This window comes from Microcaecilia unicolor, chromosome 3, assembly GCF_901765095.1.
Source record: "Microcaecilia unicolor chromosome 3, aMicUni1.1, whole genome shotgun sequence".
In the NCBI taxonomy this organism is placed as follows: Eukaryota; Metazoa; Chordata; class Amphibia; order Gymnophiona; family Siphonopidae; genus Microcaecilia; species Microcaecilia unicolor.
In genome coordinates, this window is record NC_044033.1 from 272,523,141 (window position 1) to 272,535,198 (window position 12,058).

The following is a 12,058-nucleotide window of genomic DNA, read 5'->3' on the forward strand; positions in this document are numbered from 1 at the left end:
TTCAAGGTAAGTGTCACATTCTGTCAGGCTTCTTCCCTGGGAACACTGGGTTCGTGAGTCCTTGGACCACTACCGTGGAGCGGCAGTGGCAGGCAAGGTCACCTTCAAGGTAGAGACGAGGCAGGACTGGACTGGAACTCCGGGCTGGAGTTCTGCACAGGAATACACAGGACTGGAACGCACCAGACGGGTGCGTACTGGAGTGGAGCCCGCTGGACTGGAACACACTGGAGTGAAGCCCACTGGACTGGAACCCACGGGACCGGAACCTGCTGGACAGGAACACACTGGACCTAGGCTTCACCTACGCTTAGCCACCGTTCCCCGAGGGTTGAGCCCTCAGGTTCAGGCAGCCGGCAGGGCTTACAGGAAAATTGGAACTGGAACTAGCAGGCAGGAACAACAGGAGCCAGGATACAGAAGTGCCCCCAGGCACCTAGGCGAAGGCAAGGCAGACAGGCAGGGAATGTCCGGGTTCCGGTAATAGTCAGGTCTGACCGCAGGCACAGAATATCCGGGTCCAGACAGTAGGCAGGTCAAACAGCGGGCAGAGAGTAGTCAGATTCAGGCAATGGTCAGGTCAAGGAGCAAGACTATGGCTGGAGCTCCAGTAACAAGGAGTACTGGCAACAGACAGGACTAGGGCTGAAGCTCCAGAAGCAAAAGAAAACACACACGGGAAAACCAGAAAGCTAAACACAAGAAAACTAGTAAAGCTGTACAAGCTAACAGGAAAGCTATGCCCAAGCTAACTAGTCATACGCTAGGAACTCACACTGATCAAACACAGGAGAACTAGTAAAGCTGTACACAGGCTAACAAGCAAAGCTGTGCCCAAGCTAACTAGTCATTCGCTAGGAACTCACACTAAGCAAACACAGAACTAGTAAAGTTGTACAGAGGCTAACAAGCAAAGCTTTGCCCAAGCTAGCTAGTCATATGCTAGGAACTCACACCGAGCAAACACAGGACAACTAGTAAAGCTGTACACAGGCTAACAAGCAAAGCTGTGCCCAAGCTAACTAGTAACAAGCTAGAACTCACACTGAACTGGACAATGTAGAAGTGCACAGAGCACTCTAACATACCAGAGACCTTAGACAATGCAAAGGCAAAGGCTGCAGTCTCTAAGTGCTTAATAAAGCCCTTCAACACCAGAGGCGCAGCTGCAGCAATCTCTAAGTAACTACGGAGGCTGTTCAGGCACAAACCACAGAGCAGGCAGAAAGCACAGTGAAGCAATTAGAGTCATGCTGGAAGCAGCCAGCACAGAGAGAGAGAGAGAGAGCTAACCCAGGCAACACCCACAGGTGCAGTATAGTGAAGCAATTAGTGTCATGCTGCTGGATGCAGCCAGCACAGAGAACCAGAGCTAGTTCAGAAAGGACAGACAGAAGAAACAGGAGCCAGCTAGGAAGCTGACCCCCAGGAACAAGGTAAATCTGAGGGTGGTCACGGCCACAGACGTGACAGTAAGTCCATACCTCTCACCCACCTCTTCCCCTTCTGCTATGTAGGTGCTAAACAAACACTTCTTACATCTTGCAGGACAGCTGGTCAAGAGGAATGCAAGAGACAGCAGTGGACTGTAATACACTGGACTCTGAAAGCCATGATTGGTTCTACCCAATTCATTGTACAGATGTCATGTTCTGTATTGGACACGTTCGGTTGTGGCTGCCTGTGAGGTGAGGGAGGGGAAGATGCCCCTCTTGTGTGTGTGCATCCCTCAGGGGCAAGGGCTCCTCATTCTGTCTCTGTTCTTTGGATTTAAATCTTACCTCTATTTTCACCAGGTTCACGGGTATCCACAGCGGGTAGTTTGTTCCCGCTTTCCACCTCATGTGTCTCCCTGCTAGGTTCCATGCTCCTTTTTGTGGTGAACCCCAGTCCCCTTTTATGAAGAGCCCACCCATTGTCAAGGTTGTTGAGGGTGGGGATGGGGGAGTATATATGCACTGAATGTCTTTTCCACATTATTCAACACAATCCTACATTCCTCCATAGTTATGCAACAACAACATTTCTAAATTCTAGCCTGCAAACTATTTTCAAGGTGGCCACAGGTACTGAGCCCTTAAGTCATGGTGAGGGAGAGGGTTTCTGGTTACAGTTCCTAATCCAAATTACCTGCAGGTGGCTACAGCCTGGTGGCTGCAGTAGCCTAGTGGTTAGAGCACCAGTCTTGGAATCCAGAGGTTGCCAGTTCCAATCCCACTGCTGCTCCTTGTGACCTTGGTCAAGTCACTTAACCCTCCATTGCCTCAGGTGCTAACTTAGAGCTCTCCAGAGTACCTGAATGAAACTCACCTTGAACTACTACTGAAAAAGCTGTGAGCACAACCCAAATATATATTTATGTCCCCTAGCCTGTGCCCTTTTGTACCTGTTGTATTATATTGCAATTGTGATGAAGTAAACATCCATCTAATGCTTTTACCATTGCTTTCCCTTTTCTCCTCACCACTATATACCAGTGCTCAATGTGAAAAGATGACCTAACTGTTTGTAGCTCCTTTGTGGCCCTCACCAATGTGGTTTGGTTGTGGGTAAGTGTGTCTGGTGATCAGAGAGCAAACATCGTCTAGCCGCTACCTATGGTTATCTGCAACTCTGCACTTGGCAGCTCACTAGTGCTAGACAACATACCTATTATTTACACAACTCTGTGCTGTGGGGGCTGTATGATAAGGGGGGGGGGGGAGAGCCTGGATGGACATTTGTGTTCCTCAACAGAAACACCCACCCAGCCTCCCCCCTTGCCATACAGCCGTGCAGTTTGGATGGAACAGGTGGCCTTCTACATGGCCACACATCACACATATGAACCAAAGTTTCTTTGTCACAGTTCACCTGTCATGCAATCCATATTGCTGCCTCCTCTCACATCAACCCCAGCATTTGATAATATGTAGTGCACAAAGTAGAGACACACACCCTGTTATATGAAAAATATTAACCTTCTATTTCAGAACTCACAAACTATAACGTGGTACATAAATATTGCCATACTGGGAAAGACCAAAGGTCCATCAAGCCCAGCATCCTGCTTCCAACAGTGGCCAATCCAGGTCAGAATACCCGGCAAGATCCCAAATATGTACAAAACATTTTATACTGTCCAATTCCCCCCCCCCCCCCCAAATGTCCCTCAATGATGGGCATGTCCTCTCTGAATGGCCATGTACACCAGGCTAATGAGCAGCACCAGGAGCAGCCTCACTGCCCTATGGTGCTGCTCATTAGCCACCCACATTGCCCCCATCTCCTGCTTCATTGCTGACACCTCCTGCAGCAACTGATTTTGGGTATTGAGCAACTGGTTTTGCCCATCAACCAGTTGCTGCAGGAGGCGCAGTGCTGGGGCAGGGGATGGGGTTGGGGATGGGGTGGAGAGGGCGGGGGGTGTGGGTCCTTCATCATTCCCCTCAAGGGGAGGCATGTCTGCCCAGGCCTCCTCCTCTTCCTCCAGCTGGGCCTCCTCCTCCTGCTCCTGCAGCTGGGCCTCCTCCTCCTGCAGCTGGGCCTCTTCCTGCAGCTGGGCCTCCTCCTCCTGCAGCTGGCCCTCTTCCTGCAGCTGGGCCTCCTCCTCCTCCTCCAGCTGGGCCTCCTCCTCCTCTTCCTCCTGCACCTCCTCTTGGCGCCGCTGGCGTCCTGTGTATGTAACAGCACATCCAACATAGCTTACATAGTGCAGGAGCTGGCTGGCCTGAGGCGGGGGATGGGGTGTGAGATGCATGAGATGAGATGACAGGAAACCCTGGATGCTGGTGTGACTCAGAGTACACAGGCAGACCACACTCAGTGCTCAGCAGCATGTTTGCATTATGATTTGTGACTATGGTTGGCTGACTATTTTGGGTTTGTGGGTTGTTTTTTGGGGGGGGGAGTGGGGAAGCACATAACTGTAATATGAGGCAATGACATCCACTAAGAGTAGGACCTCAGGCAGGAATACCATGAAACGGTATCCACCCCAGAAAGGGGGATACAGAAATGAGGCATGCAATCTCATTCATTTCACAGGAGGGTATTTGGAAGTAGCAGCCATCTGGGACAGAGGTGTTATGACTTAAGTTGCTTATTAGTCACATGGAAACTGATATTGTACAGGACATTTGCATTATGAAATACATTTACAAAGGAGTACAGGTGCCCTGTTTATAATACTTACGTTGATCCCTGAGACACCTTCTCACTGCCCTGATCATGTGAAGGCTCTGTAACCGGATGTGCCGGTACCTCCGCCGGAGGGACTCTAGGTCCCTCCTGATACCAAATCTTCTGCAAGATATAAGTTTGTACACCAGGAGTCAGGGGATGGTCCTTCTTGCCTTCAGCACACAAATTTATTTGTAAATCAACTAGAAGAGATTCAGAACACTGATTGGGGGGGGGGGGATGTGAGGACAGAGAGAACCATTTGTGTGCAGTATTGTAGGGATGTGGGAATGTTTTTTTCTAGTACCTTGATTATATTAATGAATGTGCATGTACACATATCACTGATTACCCTTGAATGCAGACTGCAGTTTGTGCTTACACTGCTCTTATATGTGTAGCTACAGGAGGGGGGGTGAAACACTTACCTCTGTAGCCTGTCCCTGATCTCACCCCAGGTTCGGATGCAGCGAGCCCTGGGGGGCAGGTGGTGGTGGTAGGGAAAGAGTATACACCTGTGCTTCAAGCACAGGTGTACTAGCATCAGGTTCTCTGCCACAGAGAAGTTGGGCTCCCTTCTCATCGCCATATTTCTAACTGAAGAACGGAAAACGTGCCTCGCCTTATATGGCCTGCCATGCGTGATGGGCCGCCCTTACACGCAAGGCTCCATATATGGATAGGTCAGTACGTGCACGTCTTGCCATGTATAATGTCTCCACACATGGCCAGCTATTACGCATGGCCGGCTATTACGCATGGCCGTCACGCGTGCGGGGCCTATGTGTGCAGTTTCCCTTATATGGATCGATTATCAAATATGCGAACTTCATACACAATATATTTCCCGTAGCTGCATGTTCCGCAAGTACAGTGCATGTAGTTGCGGACATCCAGATACAGGGAACATTTAAGGAACAGTGAAAAGTATCAAGTATAGTAACGTATTTCTCTCAACTACTGTATTCTTCGTATACTTTGGCCGCTTTGAACCGCGATAATGGAATGTTTAATGGTGGCCTTTTTGCTATGCTTTGGCCGGATCTAATTTGGCCGGGTTCAACCGCGATAATGGTATGTCTATGGCTGGCCCTATGGCCGGCCATCTCGTTTCGAAAATGTGGTTTGCTCCTCCGTTTGCGGCGCCGGCCATAGCGATGGCCGGCCATCTATTTGGCCGGCGCCGTTCGATTATGCCCCTCCACGTCAACTAACTTGTGAGCTTTTTAAACTTTTCTCCTACTTTTACATGCCCTCTATATTTGGTATTGACTGATTCATAAAACTGTCACATTTCTTTTACAGCAGATCTCTTGCGTTATATCAAGTGCTAAAAATAATATATATATATATATATATATATATATATATATATATACTAGTAAAAGAGGCCCGTTTCTGGAATGAATGAAACGGGCGCTAGCAAGGTTTTCCTGGGAGTGTGTATGTTTGAGAGAGAGAGAGCCAGAGTGAATGTGCGGGTGTGTGACAGAGTGAGACTGTCTGTGTGACAGTGTGTGTGTGAGAATGAGAGTGTGTGACAGGGCCCCCTCCCCTGTTCCTAATGCCCCTCACCCCGTTCCCTCCCCTCCTTTTCCTCCTCCTTCCCACACTTTGGGTTCCTTAAGACTTTCAAAAGTCTATGTACCCCCGTGACCCTAACGCCCAGTATCCGGATACCCCACCGCTTTCCTCCTCACCCCTCCCCCAAGATGTAATACTTTCACGTCCTTCATTTTTTTTTTAAAGTGTCTTATCTACCCTGTGTACAAATGCCTGGCATTCAGATTGTGTTCCTCTCGTAAATTTTCATTTCTTTCATTCATTCAGAACTTGCCCCCCCCCCCCCCCCCCCCCTTGAACACTTTTGGTTCCTTCAGTCTTTTAAAACTCTCCTATGTACCCTGTGTGCTAATGGCCAGCATTGAGATTGTTTTCCTGTCCCAAATTTGCATGTCTTTCAGTCATTCACATCTCCCCCCCCCCCCCCCTTCTCCAGTTTAACACTTTCGTTTCCTTCAGTCTTTTAAAACTCTCCTATCTACCCTGTGTTCTAATGGCCAGCATTCAGATTGTTTTCCTTTCCCAAATGTTCATGTCTTTCAGTGGTTCAGAACTCCCCCCCTCCCCCCATTTAACACTTTCGGTTCCTTCAGTCTTTTAAAACTCTCCTATCAACCCTGTGTCCTAATGGCCAGCACTCAGATTGTTTTCCTTTGCCAAATTGTCTGTCACTGAGGTCAGTGCGTGCCTGCCTAGCAGACCACTTCCGGCAGGCACGATCCCAAGCACATCCTGTTGGAGGTGAGAATTATTATATAGGATATATATATATGTTTTCTGACATTCTGTTAATTAGTTACTTTTCTAGTATTCTAATAAAGTATAAGAACATACCTCAGATATAGGATTTCTTCAAGAGCTGACATCTTCAAGAGCTGGTTCCCTACTTCTCCTATTATTATTGATCTTCAGCCTCTCCAATGTTGACTATTTGCTTTGGCCACATGGATTTCCTCTAACAAACTTGTGCTGAACCCCAAGAAAACCATCACCTGCAGGGCATCTGGTGTACTTTTTCCTCCAACTTTGGTCCCTGTTCTTTTCAGTCGTCCTATTTTCCGCAGTCACCATTTTTATGTATTAAAGTATCTGGTTCGCAAATCAATTGACATTTACAAATCTCTGAACTTGTTAAATCCAGTTTTGGTACTTTCCGTACTCTATGCTATCTTCATAATTTTTTGGATTTCCAATCATTACACACAGCTTGATATGCATTCCTTATAATCTAAGCTTGATTACTGTAATTCTGGGTATGCAGGCATCCCTAATTTCCAGTTCAAACAACTACAAATGGTTCAAATAGAGCTGCCAGACTACTTTGCAAGTTGAAAAAGTCAAATCATATCACCCCTCTCCTCATTCATTTGCACTGGTTATCCCTCCACTATTGTGTTTCATTTAAAATCCTTACTTTGACTCACAAAGCTCTTTACTTAACCGTCTTATCTATCTTCTCTTACTATATCATACACTCCTTCCCGTCATCTGTGTTCACTTGATTCTAATAGTTTAGTTCTGCCAAATCCAAAGTCTACTCATTACGAATCCACTCGAAATACTGCATTTTTCTTTCTATCACCAAAACTATGGAATGATCTTCCATCTAACATTTGAACCCTCTTTTTCCAAGTTTAAAACTCTATTAAGACCACATTATTTTAGACTGGCTTATGTTTTGATGTAGCTTTCCCCGACCCTTTTCCTGTTTTCCCATAGCAGATCAGTGAGTGATGGATTGAGTGAGATGTTCAAGTGCTTTGTTGGAACAAGTAGGATTCACCTGTTGGTTGGACTGTTTGGGTTCTTGTGTGCTTGGCGTCTCACTGTTATTTTTAACAAATGGAGTTCCTTTTCTTATATTTGTATTTTGTTTTAGATTATAAACCACTCAGACCTGCAAGTCAGAATTAGCGATATAGCAAGTTTTAAATAAACATAAACATTAGATGCATTCATCCTATTCTCCACTGATGTTGGCTCCTAAAAGAACATCTGGAGTTTTGTGTTCTGCCATAATTAGGCAGCTGGTTAGAATGTAAGCAATTTTTGTATTGCAAGAATTGCTATCTATAGAGATGAGGATTGATAACAGTATTTTCAAGTGTATTCTCCTTTTTGGATTATGATCCCCAATCTCTTGAAAAAAAATCCATTTCTATAACAATATAACAAAACAAGAGATTACATTGTGGACTAAATTTTATCATATTCCACTGCTATGCATAAGGATCGTGGAGTGCCAAAAATGTCCATTTCTAGTACTGCTAGTATTTTCTAAGGGTCAATGTTCTATTCCTCACTAGTGGGCTATTTTAAGAATGCTGATTTGCATTTAATAGCTCTCATTAGTCAACACAGATGTGCTCATCTTCACTGCACCTCTACCTGTTTCCCTATTACTGTTTCCAAGCAACTTTTCCTAATAGACAATATAAACAGCCAAAATAAACCATTCTGTTATAACAAAAAAATAATGAAATTGTAGGAGATGTTAAAAGATCAGCTTTCAGTTTTTCAAAATTAAATTTGAAAGTCTGCTCTACTTATTTAACAGATTGACACGTTTTTACACATAACATCACTGGGCCTTTCAGAGAGTAACACAGTCATTTTAGAATGGAGTCATTAGGCAATACATTAATTTTGAAGCCAATTAACCTTTTCTCAGAGAAATGTCGGTGCTGTAATGATTTCAGCAGTGGAGGTCAGTGTCTAACAGAGGCACGTATGACAGCGATTACGCTGGCTAACATATGCTGTAGACTAAAAGCACAGGCACAGAATGAGAATCTGTCTTCGTTGGTATTCTGTTCTGCATTTCCAGGGAGCAAGCAATCTTGACCTATCCATTTAGGTAATTAAAGCTTCCATTTGGAAGTGTCCTGAGGAAGGTGAAATTTGGGGGAGATAAATGGCTTCTGCTTGCTGTATCCAGTCACTTCTATCATTTGATGGACTGCCTGAAATAGGCTAGGTTGCCAGGCCCTCATAAAAATAGAGATGAATTGGGCTGTAGACAATTCTCAAAGGTAAAGTGGCTCTGTCATCTTCCTATTTGCACAATATAATTTAATTGTTAGTCAAGGTGGTAGATTGACTCAGGGGGCCTGTCTCTTAAGAACTAACCCAGCACCTTCCATTTACTGAGAAATTACTCGTTTATTTACTTAAAAGCTAACTTTGTTTGGCAATAGGAGATGTCACTTCAATAACAACAGCTGGTTGTCACAGCTGTGCATTAACTTACCTTCCAGGCTATTTTGTTTCCTCTCGAATCATGCTCAAGGGCAATTGGGAAATCTCCTCGCTCATAAAACTTACGAAATGCTGTGGGCTTTGTTGGCCTTTCTTTAAATGCTCCTGCAACTGGAGGACCTCTTACCTATGAAATATTGAAATATATATTGTGAAAAATATTATTCAATTTTAAAAGGCAGGAAAAGGTTTTAATTCAGAGTAAAATATTGTTTTTATTCTATATTTCTGCTGCAGGTGAAATGGTGGATTTTGGCAATGTTATAAGAACAATCAGGTAATATTTTCAGATCACAGAATTAAATATTAAAGCACCATAGGATCATCAGATTAATACCCCAAGGATTAGTTATGAATTATGAATGCAGAATAATAAACACTATCACACATTAATTGATACAAAACAAAGCACATATTATTTCATTGACCTCTTTCAATCTTTGGGCCGTTTTGAAAATAGATTTTCACCATTTTTTTCCTATATTACTACTGCTACTACTACTTATCATTTCTATAGTGCTACTAGACGTACACAGCGCTGTACACTTGAACATGAAGAGACAGTCCCTGCTCAACAGAGCTTACAATCTAATTAGGACAGACAAACAGGACAAATAAGAGATAAGGGAATATTAAAGTGAGGATGATAAAATAAGGGTTCTGAACAAGTGAATAAGGGTTAGGAGTTAAAAGCAGCATCAGAAAGGAAAGGGCAAATTTTGATGATATTATAAAGAAAGAAACGACAGGTTTTAGCAGTCTGCTGAATATGTGCAGAGGAGAGAAGAGTCAAAGATGACCCCAAGGTTATGAGATGAAGAGACACGAAGGATGAGAGTGTTATCCACAGAAATAATGATCTTTATTGAATAATCCCTTACCTATTTAGTTTATGTTTCTCTGTTTCATTGAGAACACAATACAATTATAAATGTATTTCTTATATATAATGTGTGATTTAAAAAAACATTCTTCTGGATGTAAATGTAATTTTTTTTAATTTGTGAATTATTTAGAGATGAAATTATTGCATTATCTTATCACCTTCCTCTGTGCAAATGTGAGAAACAGCGCACTGTGGGTTTGGGATCATTCATAAGAATAGTTTATTAATAATAATTTTTTACTGTTGATCTTTCTGAATAAGAGCGTAAGAACATAAGAATAACCATACTAGGTCAGACCAATGGTCCATCTAGCCCACTATCCTGCTTCCAGCCGTGGAGAATCCAGGTCACAAATATCTGGCAGAAACACATTAGTAGCAACAATTGTTTTTTTTTTTTTGCAATCAAATACTATAAATATTGTTTCAATTCTGAAACATGCAAATAAAGTATTGTATTTGCTGATCAATATATTTGAAAGCTGAGCATTTGACTACTAACTGGCTTCATTTCATTGTATTTATTTTATGGCAATTCATTCTTATTTGCCACGAAGAAAGATTTGGTATGGATGCATATAGAAAATGATTAGAATCCGTACAATTTTGAAGCTTGTGAGCAATTTCTCAAATAATCAAGACTTTTAACCTTAGCAACTGTAACATTAACAGATCTTTCAGGAATGGCCCATTTCATTGCATGTTAATTTTTCTGCATTAGCAGAATCATTATTGCAAAAAGTTATGCACAGCTCTCTGAGGTGTGGTTAAGTTTCTTCTTATAACAGCTCCATGCTGAAATTTATGAATTTTTATATAGTTAATTAAATATGTCATAGAAAATAAGCTCAGTAAAGCAATTATGCAGCTCATTACCTTGTTTTTAATAGATTTGGGGATGAACTTCACAACAGCTAAATAATGCATGGAAAATGACAAATAGCTCATGGAAACTTTTTGCAAACAGAATTGCACATATTATTTGCCATTTTTTCATATATTAATGTTTGCAAAGCACAAAGCATTTAAGTACATTGGCCTCTTATCCTACCAAATTTCACTATCTAATACAATATTTAAAACATTTCTTTTATGAACAATGTAAGAGGGAGCACAGACATATAATACATGCTACACATTTACCAAGCAAGTTCACCTAGATCATTACATACATTTGTTACCTTTGATCAGCTCTCTTCCATTTGCGTTTTTGAAAACAAATTACAATTTGGTTAACAGTAAAAATTAGAACTACTTTCCAGGACTTAGGCTGAGGCTACACCACCAATGTAAAATTATATGGGTCCATTTAGCAGATCAAATTAACTAGGATTAATTGATACCGAGGGCCTTTTTTCTGCATGTAATTAATAGCATTAACTACAGGCATCGTTTATGTTTGTGTTAGCCCCTGAGAAATAAAGAGCTGGACTAGAAACTGAGTGATTCTTTGCTCTGTTCTGTGTGCTCCAGTCTCATTCCTTACCTCCTGATCTCTACAGGCTACTGTCTGGAAGGGGAGCAGCTGACATAGAAGGAAGAAGAGGGCTGTTCTCTGTAGAGTATTGATTACTGGAGTTTGACAACAGTTCTGTATGCCATGATTAAGAAAATAAAACAACAATATTAGGATCTTGGATCCTCCTCTGACTCCCATGAGTGTTCCTTATCGGTGTCAGTCAGAAACTCCTTGTGGGAGGGCAGAAACCAAACCTGCCTCGACCTCGAGGAGCCGTGTCCTTGAGAGGGGCATTGAGAAGTCAGCTCCTGTTTCGACTCCGACGAAGCTTTCTCCACCAATGTTGAAAGGGTACCGACTTGGGTGGCAGTCGACACCAGGGCCACACATAGAGCTGCTGTCGGAGGTCACACTGCAGGCTGAGGGCCAAGCAGGGCCACAACAGGCTGTATGGAGGGCGCAAGCACCCCGATACCAATGTACACCATTGCAGAATGACATCCAGCAGCTCAGGAAGCACGGCCCAGATATGCTCATCGAGGGCCGACACCAGGAAAGGCTGGGGCGCCAGCTCTGAGACAGGCTTCAGAACTGATGGAGCCAAGATGGGAGACGGGTTCTGGCTGCCTGGAGACAAGTGCATCAGCACCTCCCAGATAGAGGGGGAGCTATCCTGCTGGCACCAACACTGAAGCTTGATGTTGAGACTCCTCAGTGCCAATGAGGACGAT

General features: G+C 43.5%; 1 protein-coding gene across 3 annotated transcripts in view; it reads right to left on the reverse strand.

Moving 5' to 3' along the window:
* Positions 1–12,058, reverse strand: part of PACRG (parkin coregulated) — a 1,071,517-nt gene that overhangs the window by 790,223 nt on the left and 269,236 nt on the right. For all 3 annotated transcript variants that reach the window (XM_030198092.1, XM_030198093.1, XM_030198091.1), the window contains one exon: positions 8,975–9,109. In XM_030198092.1, the coding sequence (XP_030053952.1) occupies positions 8,975–9,109 (135 nt within the window). The remainder of the gene's footprint in view (positions 1–8,974; positions 9,110–12,058) is intronic.